Source organism: Microtus oregoni, unplaced genomic scaffold (assembly GCF_018167655.1).
Source record: "Microtus oregoni isolate MIOR12 unplaced genomic scaffold, Mior012 000063F_ref0000156, whole genome shotgun sequence".
Lineage (NCBI taxonomy): Eukaryota > Metazoa > Chordata > Mammalia > Rodentia > Cricetidae > Microtus > Microtus oregoni.
In genome coordinates this window covers 4,793,029-4,811,165 of record NW_024543873.1, presented here as the reverse complement: position 1 = coordinate 4,811,165, position 18,137 = coordinate 4,793,029, and the positions used below count along the sequence as shown (strand labels likewise).

General features: G+C 35.3%; 1 protein-coding gene across 4 annotated transcripts in view; it reads right to left on the bottom strand.

Moving 5' to 3' along the window:
• Positions 1–1,354: 1,354 nt before the first annotated feature.
• The window catches only part of LOC121439857 (muscleblind-like protein 3), a 103,370-nt gene continuing 86,587 nt past the window's right edge, over positions 1,355–18,137 (bottom strand). Inside the window, exons 3-9 of one of the 4 annotated variants that reach the window (XM_041640475.1) lie at positions 11,092–11,283; positions 9,653–9,889; positions 7,417–7,567; positions 6,621–6,656; positions 4,195–4,289; positions 3,193–3,266; positions 1,355–1,417 (exon numbers count right to left, since the gene is read on the bottom strand). In XM_041640475.1, the coding sequence (XP_041496409.1) occupies positions 3,210–3,266; positions 4,195–4,289; positions 6,621–6,656; positions 7,417–7,567; positions 9,653–9,889; positions 11,092–11,283 (768 nt within the window). In that variant the 3' untranslated portion in view covers positions 1,355–1,417; positions 3,193–3,209. The remainder of the gene's footprint in view (positions 1,418–3,192; positions 3,267–4,194; positions 4,290–6,620; positions 6,657–7,416; positions 7,568–9,652; positions 9,890–11,091; positions 11,284–18,137) is intronic. The other 3 variants (XM_041640472.1, XM_041640474.1, XM_041640473.1) reach the window with 3 other exon arrangements.

Below are 18,137 nucleotides of genomic sequence, written 5' to 3'. Positions count from 1 at the left end.
GAAACCTTCTCTAGTTCTGCATAATCAGTCAGTCATTTTAAATGTCTCCCTGACCCCATCCCTGCCAGTTCTCCAAACCTGTGCTCAGCTCTTTCTGGGATCAATAGAGAAGATTGTCTATTGGGGGAGGTAAGGCCTCATTTGGAAACAATTATCTTTCACCTGGATTGACTTCTGCTAGGCTGCACCTTATTATTCAAAGAGTCGTCTAAAGAACATGAGCCATTTGCATTTGGAAAATGACACTTGTGCAAAAGGCTACACTGCAAAGGTTTTACACACTTTCTGCCAGTACATAAAAACTGTCTCCACGCCCACATCTCTCTTCTTGACTTACAACCTATGATTACCATACCTTTAAACGAGTAAGTAGCAGTTTCTCAACTGAAGATGAAAATGGCTCAATTTTAGACACTCAAGCTGAGAGAAAGGATCCCTGTGACACAATAAATGTAACAGCTACTCTACATAATTTTTATACATGCTCAGGTATTTATTAGAATGGGAATACTTGATTTTCAAATTATTTAAGAGGAGGGTTTGAGGTTAACATCTGAACTTTCCTATCATATGTAGGTAATTATTTTTCTCTTTTAAAAATTGAGTATATTATTGACTCTGCAAGGTCAGATCTACATGTAAAATTCTATAAACAGGTTTTGTGTATACTCAGAAGTGAGGCCTGTTAAATGTATGCCTCAAGAAACTTATAGAAATGTTTTGAAGAGTGCATATTAACATGAACCTGTCATGTTTTTCAATCACACTGTTCCCCACTAATGACATTTAATTGAAATCAAATACCACGTATAAACAATAAAACACTAGCATGGAAAAGCCAAACAGAACCCAATTTAATACAATATATCAATGGGGAAAATAGTACTGGATATATTAGTTACATTCTACATCAATCCAATAGACTATCCTGTAAACAACACAGTAAGGTAACACTTCAGAAACAGAATTTATCCACCATGAATGTATAGTAAGCTTACTACAGTACTCTGCAAGTTCACTTAACATCAATCATTTTTGGAAAAAAAAACTAGAAAACTTTATGGTTAACTTCAATATGATAATCATATCAGATGGGTAATTCTTGTAATACGGAGCTGATAATTCAAATAAATGTCAAAGCTATATGGTTGTATTCTATATGCTAACTCATATACAATTAATAATCCATACTAGGTAATACACAGTGGTCAATTTTCTATTCACTTTAATATCTCCAAAGATTTTTGAATGCTTTATTTTCAATTTTCAGCTGGTGTATGTGCTTAATATATGGACTGCACCATGCTTATTGTCGTGTTGGTAGAAGAGGACATACGAGAATACATATAGAAATGCCATATGGAGTTTCTTGCTGAGACATTCTGATACTCCGTAACTCTGCTGCTCAGAATTTCAACTGAAATAGAAAACAAAACAAGAGAATCAGTAAGAAATAGTGAAGGGTTATTGAACAAGGTGTTAGGAGACTAGTTCTTATTCCTTCTATAAGTGAACTAAGCCAAGATAGTCTCCACTCTGAATTTCAGACCCTATGTCTGTGACAGCAGGGCTAAGACAAACAATCACTAAGCAGACATATACCTAGGACAGTCTATGGAAGATTCCCATGATGGGCCGTATTTAAGGCACTACCTAGTAATGGAAACCATTTTGCTCATGAACCAGCCATCAGTTTATCTTAGTCATCAGACAGGTACCCCTGAGATGTACTTAATACCAAACACTTTGAAAAGGTTCAATAGTAAACAAAGATTTACACTTTTAGCTGAATATCTTACACTGTTGCAGAAATATCTCCAGTAAGTCATATACTATTATACAAAATGACATTTTTGATATTTGGAGAAAATTTTTACACTGGTTACATGTGAAAATTATTATATTCTACCAAATGTCTTATTTTTTTAAAGGAATCAAGTAGAAGAAAAACAATTCTTCAAACATATTTTATGTAAATCCATTTTGTTTGGATTTTCTTCACCTATGAGAAATGAGCAAGTATTGGACAAACCTCCACTGTCATGTCTAGAGATTTCTCAATTTGCTACTATCCCAAAGAACACCCGTGAAAACAATTCTAACTTCCAGCTCCTTCAGATCTCCCATGTCTTTTCAGAACATTTCTTATGACTGAGGGGACCTGCTTATCTAGTGTATAATAGCTACGGGCTTTTGTCTGAAACAGTGTTAGGGACTTAATAATGGGAGATGGTGAGTTAGGGAAGCAGCAGGCATATCAGCTACCTCCTCCAACCATGTGACAAATCCAATGTGAGAGTCCTCCAAGCTCTCCACACCTACAACTGTACTGGAGCAGGTTCATTTGTTAGGTCTCTAGAGTTCAGGGACCTAGGATTTTTAAGTATCTTCACCAGACATGTTCCATGTGAATGAATGCTTGAACTCAGTGTGTGCTGCTAATGGTCCCTGGACCGGGCAAAGGAGAGGTCAAATGTTAAGGGTGGACAAAGAATGAAAATAATGACTGGACTGCTAAATTATTTTGTATGTCATTCAAACTTCCAAACAGCTAATGCAATTCTACTTATCTTACATGGGAAGCAACATACTGTAACCTACAGAAAGAGCACAGCATTTTGTACTGACTCAAAAACATAACACTCACTGTCTTTAACATATCAGCCAAATTCCGACAAATTTACTTTGTTACTTAAACAAAAAAATGAAGCTTAAAAATCTTAAAATCTTAAAGATTCAGCCCAGTGTGGTGCTGCATGTCCTTGATCCCAATACTCAGAGACAGAGGCAGGCAGACCTTTGAGTTCGAGGCCAGTCTGGTCTGCAAAGTGAGTTCCAGGACAGCCAGGGCTACAGAGAAATTTGGTCTTGAAAACAAAACAAACAAGTAAAAAAGTTTCAAGAATTAAAATTCAAATGTGATTTGTGCTTTTGGCTTAAAAAAATCTTGCCCCTTTGAAACTAGAAAAACATTACTGAGTCTATGAGCTCATTAGAAAAATATAGTAACAGCTGTCATCTCTATATCACAAAAATCATCTTTCTGGCATTTCAGTTTCAAAATTTTTGAATTCAGGCAAGTTCAAGTTATAAGCAATGTCTTTACATGAAAATGTTTACTCAAACCTTAGCAAATACAACTGTGTAAATAAAAGATACAACCTACAAATATCTATTAATACTTAAACTTACTGTTCTACTGGTAACTTCTACATCTGAGAAACAAACATGCTCCTATTCAGTTCATCTATTGAAAAGTGGGGCATCTATAGTAGTAAAAAAGATTTCAGATTAAAATGATTTCTTAGGAGAATCCTGTTTATTTTTCTCACTGCTTGAGTTTGTTACATCAAAATGATGATCAATTTCACTGAAACCTTTAAGCATATTTACGATTTCCATTGTGTCAATTTTGCAGAGCAGAGGTTGGAGTGTGGTTTATCCATCAAATGAATGTTGTGTGCTTCTTGACTATCATGATGGAAATTTAAGTAGCAGCTTTGGGGCAAGTGAGCACTTTGATAAGGCAGCACGGGTATCACAGTACTCAGGAGCTACTGTACTAATTGCCTCACAACTTCAAGATTTCCTAAAAATTGGCCACTTGCCCGTGACTCTGCTTGAAAAATCTAAACCAAACGAAAGTGGAAACAACACAAGTACATCTAATGTCTACAAGAGAAGGAATTTCTGATGTAATCACTGGGTGATAATAAAGATGCGCATTCCTTGGAAAGAAATGTGATCGCATGCTTTCTTTCCAGTGGAATTGCAAGTAAAGGAGATGTGTTTACTAAATCTAAGTTCAAACACAATAACCAAAAACAAGTGGGGGGGGGGCTGTAAAATAACTTTTCCTCTTCACCAAGATGAGAAAGCTTTTAAGACATATTCAGTACAGCATATACACTTGAGGATTGGTGTGGTAGCAATAAATTGATATAGAAAAACATGAATAATATCTGCTTACCAATTAACAATGGGTAAAATATTGCCAAGTAATCCTGAGAAAATTGAAAATCATATACAGTACCCTAATTATACATAAAAAACAAAAGTTCCAAATCTAACAACTGGTTAAGAAACACATAAGCACATGGACCAATAACTTTCACCAATCCAAAAGGTATATACTGTGCTTTTTCAACACATTGTGGTTATCTAAGTCTGAACAGATGAAATAAATGGCCAAACCTGATTGCCTGTAGTTGTTGGAACGAAGGGAACGCTGGTGGCAGGTGTTGCTGCTGCAGACACAGTGGAAGGTGTAGCACCGTGCATCATGGGCACTTTCAGTAGGAAATCATGGAAGCAACACATGGAAGGGTGAAGCATTTACACAACCATGACAGATACGATGGAATGGGGCATAGCAGATATCCCAGCAACAAGCCACGTAACATCATCATGATGGATGCATGCAATCAAAGTCAGTGCAAAGCAGCACAGCATGGAATGGAGGAAAATTTAAAGAGAGAAAGGGGAAAGCCAATTATAATTACCATTAAGGATAACAGCCATTCTTAACATTTTGAGCAACGTAACATTGTAGTGTATTCAAAAGGATGAATTTTCAGGACAGGTTGTAATGAATGCATATGAAAAAATTCTGCTGTTACCAGAACTACCTAGTAAAGCTAGCTAAGCAGACAAGTCACTGAGTTGAGCAGTCAAAATTAATTAGGGTATTGTCAACTGGTGTTTGAATTCACTGACAAGTGCTGTTACTAGATTTTTCTGGTACAAATGGCAGTTTTACGTGTACTTACCTGCTCAGCATATAAAAAAGAACAGTGGTTCTGTCGAGTATATGACAGAAGAGAGGGTATGAAGAATACAGTGGACTATGTATTCAGCTTGGTAAGTTCCTTGGAAATTTTCGCTATTGTCAAATACACAAGTGGTTCATAGTAAATCTTGTCTTCAAAAGAAATATTAGAGCTACAATGACTAGCAGCTGCAAAATCCTTTTCAGGATGTTTTGCTTTGCTTTGCTACTTTCTATTTCATTCTCAAAGCTTTTGGATGCTTTTCTAATTTACAGCTTATTTTGGAAATCCAACCAGGGAATTAATGTGTGAATGGGAAGCATACATATATAATAATTTATCAAGTCTACCTCAGTCAAATTCAGATTTCCTGAAAGTCTACGGGCAAAGGGAATGGCCAAGAGGAAAATGCAATCAATGCCAAAGTAAGTAAGACTGTCCCCCAAATAGTGATTAACAGAAACTCCATAGCTGTCCCTTTTATCCATCTCTGGCTACACATTTCCTACAGTCATCCTTCATTGTCTCACGAGCTAATTCTAAAACCACTCATGTTTCTCCCATTGGAAGTACAGCAACTGTGCAGGAAGCAGCAGTGCCAAAGCATGCAATTGCATTCATAAGCAGAGTTCTGAAAGGGAAAGGACAAGGAAGCAGCCCCAAGAAACAGGTCACAAATTGTGAAAGCAGAGACACATTTCTCAAAGTTGCAGACGTCTGTTCTTCCACTTACATTTACAGAATGTTCCTGTTAGTATCAACGCAATGCTAATTCCTATGGTGACAGCTAATCCTTCAATAACAGGCCTCATCCTTTTGCCAGGGTTCAGATCTTGCTGTATTTGTGCTGTTTCTATGTGGTCATCATTTTGACCTTTCTTTTTTATCTCAATAGCTCCGTAATCACTTTAACCTAGCATTGGGATAGAGGTCAAGCTGCTGCAAATTCTCTAAGATGAGAGGAACTGAGTTGGTAGGAGAAGCCAATATGTGTTCCTTTCCCCCTACTCTAAACAAAAGTAATTTCTCATGATCTGTTTCTGGCTCCCATGAAGACTATAGGAACTGTGACCTCCCAGTGGTTTTCTCATTTTCTTTTCTATTAATGAAATACAAACTCTCTTAGGGAAGGCTACCATATTGTGGTGGTGGCTAACTAAAAAACTGTGTGTAATTGTTTATTCCACTTGATCTTAGCCAAAAGTCTGAGAGGATATGACTGGTAGTTTAAAAATCACATGGCAGATGATGCTCCATCCTTGGATACTACAGAATCCAAAAATGGGCTGTAGAGATGGCTCAGCCATTAAAGAATAAACTCACAACATATATATATATATATATATATATATATATATATATATATTGGTTGTGAGTTTATATATTCATATATATATATATATGAATCCATCAAAGAACACGGCAGGATGGTCTAGCTTTGCTTAAGTCATCCTTTCTCAACATCTTTGTAATAAATGCTTACACTATAAGAGTAACTTTGGGAGGTGATTGTTTCATTGCAGTTAATAAATTATATATTTGAAATGTATTTTTAAAATAATAGATACCAGACTAAGAAAATTATCAAGTTTCACTGTGGAAAGAAACATTTTAATATTTCAGTTGCTGTTTTTAGGATAGGAATGGAAAAGGCAGGACTAAAATTTGGCTACAGTGGCAACCTACTAGAACTTGAGAAATAAGTCTACTTTGATTCCAAAGAATACCATATTAAACCCTAAATACTCAGAAAATGTCCACTCACATCACCTTATCACTTATGTGTTTATAGCCACAGTAGAAAAATGCTTTTAGGTTAGAGAAAGTTGAGAATTTTTGTACAAAACCTACCAAAAGTTGAAGCGGGTGCCATGCACAGTATTGGCCCTGTACACCATGCAGAAAGCGTGGAAAGTAAAGAAAAGAGAGATTTCATTATTCAGGACTTATAGATAGAAGTGAATTTAAACTAGAAAGATCATTTTTGCAATATCAATGAATCAGCACATGCAGACTAGTAATCACCCATGCTTATAGTTACAGGTTAGATTGAAGACCACAGACCCAGGGAGTAAAAGTAATTCATAGGTTAAAAAGAACTTTATGTTTTCTTTAAAGAACTGAGTCCAGGGCTTTGCACATGCTAGACAAGTTCTCTATTAGACATACAATCCCAAATATTTACTTTCACTTAAAAATAATTTCCAAGAGTTAGAGGCTAAAGCTAACAGCTTTACATATACTATAAATTTATTATACATTTAAGGATTTTAAAAATTATTGATCTTGTTATATCACAGTTATATGGACTACAGAATTTTACACATTGAAGTTGGAAAATGCTTTTGACAGATAATTCCTACCTATGAAATAATGACTACAAGTCAAGAAATTAGATGAGATAAATTCAAGTGTATCAACCAAGTGAATCAACCTTCAGAAGCAAACAAAAACTCTCCTAGTTTAATTTCCATCATTTCCAAAATCATATATTATTCTAGATAATAGCAAATTAAATATAATTGTTTTATTTTACTTGTAGTCAAAATGCATGATGACTATCCTCCAACGAAAGCCCTTTAGAAGCTGCTTTGCAGTATACAAATTCAAACTGCTAAACTCTAGATTCCCAGAACTGTGCTCTCACCTGTAGGGATAAATGCCGGCTGCGGAATCTGCATGTTAGCCAGAGCCTGTTGGTAGTGGAAAACATTGGGATTAAAGACCGGGGTGGCACCATTGGCCTTATCAAGGGCTGACCTCTTTGGTATCAGTTGAAGTGCACCAGGCGGCAGGGCCTATAGCAAAGGGATGAAACAGTCATTATTATCAGAGAAGTAAAATTGTCCTCAAACCAAGCAAGTGCCAATTATCTAAGATACAACCTGGGGAACCAACACAGGGTATCCACGGAGTAACACTTTACATAAGTAGTGGGTACTCAGCAGGGAAACAGCTACAAAGACTAGCTGTTTCAGTGCAAATAGTTAGTATGAAACAGAAATATAAAAGGAGCAGGCCGTTTCATGTCCCTAATCGATAAGACTTGGGACAGGATGTGATAGAAAACTCGAACAGCAAATTGTCATACACAACTTACTTCTTAGATGTAAGTAACAATAGTAAACAAGTAAACAATAGAAATGAGAAGAGCAGAAGTGACAGGTAGAAGAGAACAAAGATTCCTGTCTATTAAAGTCCCAGCATGGACGGAGGGGATAAATGGCATGCAGACATTGGCATTATAATACTATAGTCCTGAAAAACAAAATCGAATTTAGACAAAGACCTCAGGTTCAAATCTTCTAAGTGTAAATGTAAAAATTCACCTGTAAGAAAAGGCAGGTGAATCATTCCTCTCTATCACCTATCTCACTCTTGTGTTAGAAATTTAAGTGAAATGTAAAGCATTTGCAGTTTTTTTTTAAACAGAGGCTCTCTGCACAGTTTAGTATAAAATGTTTGATTCATTAAATAGTTTTAATTCTAAAATCTATCAAAACTTTTAAGCCCTTCTTCTATGTCTAAAGTTCTCTCAGAATCTCACTGTTTTTTTTTTACTGTCCAAGGCAGATCCTAGATCAGAGTCACTGGAAAAGTTTAACATTACTTTGCATTTTTCCTTCAGCAAAATATGTGCTATTTCAGTAAGTGCCAGCAACACTGAGGTGTGCTTCAAATGCCTCAGGAGACAGGAACACTTCTACGGAGAAACTAGCCTTCCAAGTACCAAAACGAGTCATGCTATGACCTCCTGATGCCCATGGATACTAAAAGCCTAAAAGGATCTATATTTTCTTTTGAGAACCCTTCCTCTGATGAATACATTATTTTGACTGTCAAAATAAGTCAGATGAAAATAAACCAAGTAGCTTTAGAGATGCATAATTTCCAGCTTTCTCTGAGAACAGATTGCAAAGTTCAATGACAGATACTCATTTGTAAAATGCCAGTTTTCATTCCAAATGCCTTTTTTCTAAACCATCGAGGTGAAATGCATTCATTTAAGATTTTACCAGAGCAGGACAGGAGGTTCCTCATTTGCATGCACATATAATTTGGTGATTATAGACTTAGGGGTTGCACAGGCAAAATGAAGCTTATTTAATTTTGTCCCCCACTGGGAATATGGGTGGAGATCTTGGTAGCAAAAATCAAACAAGCAAAAAATGTGGCAAGCAACATATCAAAATAACTCATAGTTGTGAAACATTTGAGTAATTTTAACTTTGACTTCTAACACTACAGTGTTACAATTAGTTTCTCTACTTACTTCAGTTAGCGTTATCAATCAGAACTAACTCTTGCCCATAACTGCCTGCTAGAGCAATTCAAAGGAGAGGTCTTTTCCCTCAGTCATGTCCAAATCTCCCTGAAGATATGGCTGCCTTCTGCCTTGATCTTCCCTTCTGTCTGCACCATACAGCCAGAACAGAAAGGTAATCTTGACCTTTGGGAAATTCGAGCTGTTTAATACCCTATCTTTTTGCACTGTGTTTTCAAAGGGCATTAAGAATGTGAGCAATAAAGCATCCATGAAAGTGGCTCATAGAAAACAGAAGCAACTCTGCCACCTTTGAATATTCAGGCTAGTCAGACTATAACAGGCACTCAATATGATTTACTGTTTAAATCATATAATTTACCTTTCTCTAAAATTAAGAAAAAAAGAATAGTGAGTTAAAAATAATCATGAATAAAGCTTTTAAATAATTATCTTTAGAAAGTCTTAGCAAATGAAGTAGAATATATAGGTTCTTATTGTCTAGCATGTAACTTTGGCTATTCATATTTAGATACACTTGAGTAGTCAGTCTTTTGTGCATGCAAAATAATAGACAAAGTGGGCTTATATGAAGCCCACAGTCCTAACTTGCTCTTACCATTGCAGCAGCCGCTGAATGGTTCATCTGGTGATGAGCTGCCTTGAGCTTGGCTTGCAAGTGGGGAGGAGGATGAAAGTACTTGCATTTCTCCCGGGAGCATCGGCCTTTAATGTAATCCATGCAGATTGTCACAGTATTGTCAGACACTTCAATCATAGAAACATCAGTAGGGTGAGCGTAGCGACACTCACTCTCCCCACGGGTACAATTTCCACGCTGAAATTCACGGCAAACCTTAAACAGGAAAACAAACACACACATACATTCCCAGTGATGAGTGGAAGGTGACTGGCTTTATTTACTTTCCATGAAGATATGAAGGTCACATACACATTTTGTCATTTATGTAGGAAATAGCAAGAAAAGATGAAAGGTAATAGAAAGCAATATTCGCCCTAAGACAAAAAAAAATAAATTTTTATATTCCATGAGGGGTGTGGAAATCACATTTTCCACAAAATGTCTATTTGCCTTACACTGACATAGTAGGACCTAAAGTATTACTAAAAATGTGTTTGCACCTTTAATCCCAGCACTCGGGAGGCAGAGACAGGTGGATCTCTGAGTTCAAGGTCAGCCTGGTCTACAAGAGCTAGTTCCAAGACAGGCTCCAAAGCTACAGAGAAACCCTGCCTCAGAAAACCAAAAAAAAAAAAGCTACAAGAAAATGTGTTTTAATCCTGAAGTAAACATATACCCTCAAATGTAATTATTTCTTTAAGGCCTAGGGTGATTCTTCAGCACACAGCAATGTTACATAGCCAATTTGTAAACCACATTGAGTCACGTGTATATTTAGATTCCATTCTAATACATGATTAGGGATTCAATTGGTTGCCAATGGAGCTGACTTTATAAGAAATAAACCAGTTATTTTTCCTAGCGAACAAAGAATAGCTATTAAAGGAAAATTAAAGGGAGCCAATAAATCAAAGGATGTTTGAAATTTCTTTTAAATTCTTTAGGTTTCATATTTACTATGAAATACATAGTTCTTCACAGGAGAGAGTGTTTAGATGCTATTCATAACCCACATCCATACAGCTTCACATTCTATAACTGTAAAATGTTAGGTTCATTTTTTTTTCAGTTTATCATTCTAGAAAGTAGAGACTCATGAGCAAATCCAGTTAATCCATTCTATAAAGTTCCACATGGGTATAAAGAAAATTCTCACTCAGACTTCCTATAGAGTGGCTCATGTTTGGGTATACTTGAAACAGTGTTTGACCTACTGCACAACAAAATACATTCACTTCAGAACAAGGTCTAACTGAAGTTAAAAAAGGTTAACATTCTTTCTCAGACTCCTTATATGCTAAAAGGTACTCGGATATACTTATTTAAAACATTCAACAAATTAGGCTCTGAAAATGTACATTATGCATAATGTTAATATCCATTCTACAAGCATTTATATATGTATCCACAAATACCTCCAGTCTATCTGTACGAGCTGGTTTTGGGGCAGGAACTCCTGGCAATGCAAGAGGTGGATTTCCAGGAAACAGAACTGGAGTATTTGGTAAAAAATCAGCAGGAACCAGGCCCATCCCAGGATGATGCATGTAAGGATTGAAAGCCATGGCAGGATTAGCTGCAAGCGATGGATTCATAGGAAAAGATGCCTGTGTTCAAAAGAGAGAAAAAGAGGTAAACATATCCTTCTTACTATTTATTACACCGGGCATTCTCAAAGAAAGCATTTCTTAAGATACTATTAGCTTTTCTTTTCTTTTTGAGATTCAATAATCAAATCATTTTATTATATTTATTATATAATTATGTCTTTTTACTTTATATTTAAAATTATAAATTATATATTAATTTTTGTATATTTATATTATATTGTTTTATCACTTCACCTTTCCCTGTCCTCCTTCCAAATCCTCCCATATACCCTTTCCTTGCTCTCTTTAAAATTTATGGCCTTTTTTCATTAATTGACATACATATGTATATACTACTGTTATATAATCACCACTGTTTCTTGATTTTTTTTTTGTCTTTTACTAATTGCCATATAGGAATAGCTTTTAAAACGACAACTATCTATAGGCATGAACTTTACTGGTAAGCCAATTTTTTAAAAAGCCGTAATTTTACCAATGAATGACAGTACATATAAACAAGATTTCTCTTGCTTCCTCACATAGCCATGCCTTTAAAAGTGGACTCTGTGTACTCCTGGGGGTCCTTTTCCTTTCACTTTCTCCTTTCTCTTCCCAGCTGTAATGCTGCCTGTCCCATGTCCAATCACCTAACAGTGGCCTTCTCTCTTTTCTTGGCCAACTGATATTTATAGAAGACTTGAAGAAGGAAACAGTAATTTAAAAAATGTGAATGCTTTACCAATTTACCATCTACCTAAAATGAGGATAGTATTGTCATTTTACTTTTACTTTATTGTATTTTTACTATTTTACTACAGGTCCTGTTTCATAAACTCAGCTCTCTTACCCAGCCTTGTCTTTATCTAGGGGGTAGAGGATACTCATAGTTCAAAAGGTGGCCCTAGAAATGCTATGAGGATCCCTATTAGGGAAGAAGAGATCAGATAACAGGAGTTCCATAATTTAGAGTATAACTAGTTAAATAAAAAAGGCCTTAGAAATGCAAAGGGCTAGTACCATATTGTCTCTCTTTACAGTTCCTGCATTCAAAGAGATTGGTACGTGTACTGCCTTTAGTATCAGGAATGGCACATTTTACCCTCTTACTGTGCTCTTTTCCAGTTTGTGCATCTTTTCTTTTCGATGTGGTTATCATTTCATTGATAGTTCTCTTGTCCTCCCTAAAGTACGAATACTTAATGACTTATAGATATAATTGAAGGTACACTTTAAAGATAAATTTTAAGTTTAATGAACGAATAATAAATATTACTTATATATTTCCAGTAGCAATTTAATAAAGTAATAACTAGTGTTATCTCACTGTATTTTACTAAGTGCATTTGTTTTTTCTTGCATGTTATCTCACTGTATTTTACTAAGTGCATGTGTTTTTTCTTGCATTCATTTTCTTTCTTTCATTGGAGAAATCAAGCTGCACCCACAGCTGCTAAGTTGCAGTCGAAGGGCTTCTTCTAAATACAGGGAGAATAGGAATCTAAGTCTTGTGGGGTCATATATATATATATATATATATATATATATATATATATATATAACCTCCACCTCACCTTCCATGCTTACTTGGAATGTTCACTGGCACAGCCACCTGAAGAAACTCTGAAGGCCAAGCTGGCTGCTAAGGAAGTGCTCCCACTTTAGCATTCCACCTTATGTAAATGCACCATTTACATAAGCTGTGGGTTCTCTTAGGAAGACCAGAAAGAATCCAGCTCAAAGGAACTGGGCTCATTAGGGTAAGGGGGAAGCATTTTAAGATGAAGGGACCACACTAGATGCCAAGAAAGATGATAGGGAGGGACTCAGAGGTTTGAGGACAGATAACCTTGGGCTGACCAAGCCCAACTAAGTCTTATGATGGAACAATTCTCAGAAACCTGTCAAAGTTCTCACCATCTTCGGGAATTAGACCTGACAAGTTCTAATAGTTCATACTCTTGTCCAAATCAGCAAAAATCTTTGAAAGAAAAAACCCTACATTTGAAACACAGAGCAGTTTTATTTGTTTTCTCTCAGATTTTTATAGAACTTTCTCATTGAAGTCACTCTCTCAATTCCAGATACATTTTAATTTCACTTTTTTAAAACTGAAAAATTACAACTATGATGTATTGAACAGAAACAAAGGCTAAGGGGTAGATAAACTTTCAGAGTAAAAAAAATTAAAAAACTAACAAATAAGTAATTTAAATCATATTCTATTAAAGCCAACCCTAATGTTTACCTAAGCAAGGCTTTCTTTTTATGGCTCTAACCGCTCTATATTTTTTTTGTTCAAGAAAAATTTTATGTTTACCTTCTTTCTCTTTAAGGTTATTTTAATCTACTTAGGGTAAGCTATTTCTTTTAACAGTATAAAAATCTGTCAATAATAAGTCTATATGAAAAAGTAAAACGATTCCTGGACATGTTTAGTTATTTTTAAAGATTTAACCACAAACTATACTGGGTTGTAATTAAATTTTAAAATTGGTGTTGTAGCTTTTATGACCATTTCCTCTTTGAGTATAAATTTCATTCTCTAACACTTTATTGAGAGGGAAGATCTTCCGACTGCAGCCCTGGAGCAGAGGCAGGAACTTCTGAGCTGGTTATTTCTATTTTCTCACTACTACCTTTGCCCCAGGCTAACTACTCCATTTTATGAACCTGAGCATTCAATGGCTTACTTTTGACTAACAGCCACTGGTTAAGTCAAGCAGCCTATAACTTGAATGCAACATCGTGTGCATTCAGTTGCAATAAGCTAAGGAACTTAATCCTGCTTCTATGTATATCATAGCTCCTCATGGCAATTAAACTAACATGAACCCATTTTTGAGTTATTGTTTATTTTTAAAGAAAAGGATAGGGGTAGATTGTGAGTATGTATGCTGGGGCTAGAACTCATGGCCTTATACATGCTAAGCACACATTACCATTCAACCACATCCCCCAGCACTAAGAAAAAGGTTCTTACTAAATGGAATCTGATTTCTCTGTATAGCCTGTAGTAATTTACACATTTCAATTGCTTCTGATATTTAAAGTTGAACTAAAATCATTTATTAAATATTTGAAAATATGAGATGTTTTCTCTCACAGCCAGAGATGTAAATTTTCTTTTCTTTTTTTTTAATTGATTTTTATTGAGCTCTACATTTTTCTCTGCTCCCTTCCCTGCTTCTCCCTTCCCTTTCAACCCTCTCCTAAGGTCCCATGCTCCCAATTTACTCAGGAAATCTTGTCTTTTTCTACTTTTCATACTTCTAAAGTCAGGCAAAGTGTTAAGAATGGTGCAGGTAGCAGGCTTTAAGAGACAAGATCACTGGTTTGTTTCAGGACTGATTTGTCCTCAGAGTCTAGCAGTTTTTTCCTATCATACAATTTTCTAAGACTTCTTGGGCACTAGCAACAAAGCCTAGAAACTACCATGAACTCAAGAAATGCCTCCTAACATTTAGGGGAATGACTTCTGACAAAATGTCTCCTAAGCTTTTTCTTCTGGGACTTTCTGAGAGTCAGCTAAGAGCTGCAGGAAGTGTATACAGAAAAACCTCATATATATTCACAAAATTTGTTGACTGGATCTTAGGAAGTTCAAGAGCCCAGGGACATCTACCACTGTCACAGATTTCTGGCTCCTCATAGGCTTGTCCAACTCATGGCCCACAGACCACATGAAGTTGGAGAGAGCCCCAGCACAAAATCAAAAAGTTACATTAGACGTTATGAGATTGTTTTGTGATTTTTAATTGGATTGCACAGTTCTCAAGCATGAACTTTGTAGATGACAATAGGTTGGACAAGCCCAGGTGAATAAGGATCCACAAATCAAGATCCCTCAGGCAAATCCGACCTGCCCCTATTTTTGTATAAAAAGCAACCTGAATTTTATATATTTTAATGCTTAAAAATATTAAAAGAATAATATTTAGCAACATGGAAATTACTATATGTTTACTTTGATGTCTATTCATTGATTTCAACGTGCTGCTTTGTAGACCTGTATTACAAAACATTATGGAAATTTAATTCATCTCAAACACAAGAATTCTTAACACACACACACATGTTTATACATATTACTCGGTGATTAACTATGGGGAGACAATAGTTGGAACCCTACCAAGGTAAAATTTGAATTACCCAGCAAATATTCTTCTTAAAGTACTCTGAAGCCCCTTTGAATAGTAAAGCAATTTAATAAAAAATTCTCTCCTTAACCAGTTACCTGTTGATGGTCTTGATGAATTTCATATCTTAGCTATTGTGAACAGTGCAGCAATAAACTTGGAAGACAGTGTCTATCTCATAAAATGATTTTAGTAACTGAAGTCTAACACAAATTTACGATAGTCCTAAGGTTCCCAGCACATGGAACATATAAGTGAGAAGATGAAAATGCTAAGTACACTGATTAGCATTTCACATTCTATGCATATGTAAAATTATTATAGTGTGCCTCATAAATATGTGGGTAAGTATGCTTCTATTTAGAAATTAAGAAAATAGCAAAAATTCCTCAAGTACATGTGTCTAGTTTGTAAATATTTTTGGTACACTAACTTTTTAATTAAAATGAATTATTCATCAAGTTAGTATAAAGAAATGAAAATTAAATGATATACCAAATCCATTGCTTTATCTTTCTAACACAAGTGACCTACTTTTTCTCAATAATATCCAACATCAGTTACAATTATTGATGGATACAAAATATTTTAAGTGATTTAAATGATATCACAGCCTGAACCCCACAAAACAGCTGTGGCCTTCCTTCTCTGAACTTCTATTTAGAGGTAAAGACTAAGCATTTTCTCTTACTTAAGGGTAAACATTTGTTAGCAATTTGTTGACTCAATTTTAATACCAGAAAACAGGGCCCTTAAATTTTACTAGCACTCATAATACCTCCCCTTTACTGTTCATTTGAAGACTTTTATGTTGTATAAAAGAAGTAAACCCTTTTAATCATCATCAGGCTTATTTCTGTCAGAAAATTCTGAAGAACAATGAGCACATGGTTGTAGTTTCTATCACATTTCTACTAACTGTTCATGAAGGGAACAGCTGAGTAAACTGTGTAGCATAATTTTTACTTGGTCACCTATTGAGTGATGTCCTCTGGGGACAGAAGCAGTCAAAAGGAAGGCTGCAGAAGGCCTATATAATTTCAAGCCTAGTTAAATTGTACCTTAATAATTATGAGTTAACTTTATAAACAAATGAAAGCTGATAGTAGTGTTTCTATATGAATCATAATTGTTAATATTAAACCACTCTAGCCCTTGAGAGAGCTAAGGAAAAAAGTTCAAGGGTCAGAAGTAAAAAATTGTCCTTAACGCCACATGGCACTTCTGATCTTAATAATTATAGCTGTCTTTGGGTAAAAAGGAACATTAGTCAGGTAGGCAAATGATTGGTCGACTATTTTGAGTAGAAGGGATAAAGAGGTGCCCAAAGGAAGGCATACAGCACAGTTCAGATCTACCATTATTTGGTGGAATGAGAAGCTACAATAGAGGTTAGGAATTACAATAGAGTGTCCAAACTCAGATCAGCATAGGAAAAGAGCAAATGATTATTTCTATAGGCAGACAGCCTAAGACCTTATAAGCGAGGCAATTTTGACTATTCTGACGAATGAGCAAGAAAGAATAAAAAAAATCACTTGTTGGTTACTGCTATATGATAATGACATTCAATTAAATTTAGTATTCCAGTAGGAAAGTGAAAACTAGTTCAAAGATACAGTTTGTGGCATGAATTGTGGTGATTTCACGGGTATATGTTCACCCCCAGGGACACCAAACTGTGTATACTGAATGTATACAGTTTTTGTATGTAAATGATACATGAAATATTTTTTAAATATTTTTAAAATAAAATTATTACTTGGCTTTAACAGAGTATGAAACAGTTTTTCTCCCCTGAGGAATGGGAAGAGCTAAGATGAGCAAAGAGTCCACAGGTTGTATAAAAATTTCAATGCAAGACCAATATACAAAAGAGTACTAAGAGTTCCTATTACTAAGTTTTGGACAAAGGCAATCCATCAATAAAACAATAGAAGCAAAGACATAATCTTGCATGATAGTTAGAAAGATAACGCCATAGTAGAAAAAGAATCGCCCAAGGGGATAAACATATGGAGCACTTGGGAAGAACCAGAAATACTCTTTCAATATCTCACTTAAAAGATAGAGTTAGACATTCAGTTTTTGATCCACTCCTCATCTGTCTAATGCCTGGTACAGAGTATATGAACCAATAAATATTTACTAAGGGGAATGAGGAAAGATTCCTAAGCCACTGCTTGATTTTGATTTATCAAATTCAAAAATCAGAGAGCAAAAGAAACAAAAGTAGTTTAAAAGGTAGTGGTAGACTGAATGACTCTACCAGTTTTTCAATTAAGGAAGATTTTAGGCAAACAAATACTCCCATTTTCGAGAAATATGTGACATGTTAGATCAATCAGTTTGAAAAGCACAAGGTACCTTATCCCACCCACATGCATACATGTATGTTATATGTATGTGCATATTTTTATTGGTTACTAGTTAGTAGTACCAATTCTAATTAGCTAGATAGTACCAGAGGCTAAGAAATGAAGAGTTTCATCAAATGGTTTTTGTGATGTAACAGATCAAGCTATTTAACTGCCTATTTTTAAATTACACATAATAAGACATATTTATTGGATACAATGTGCTAAATGAACACACACATATATACACTCTCCCCCTTATATGTGCATTTATACTGAATTTAGAATTTCAGTAGAATGAAAACCATTTTAAAGATATACTTTGTGTCACGAATTATTCAATTGTGTCATATTGTGCACTGCATGTATATAAAAC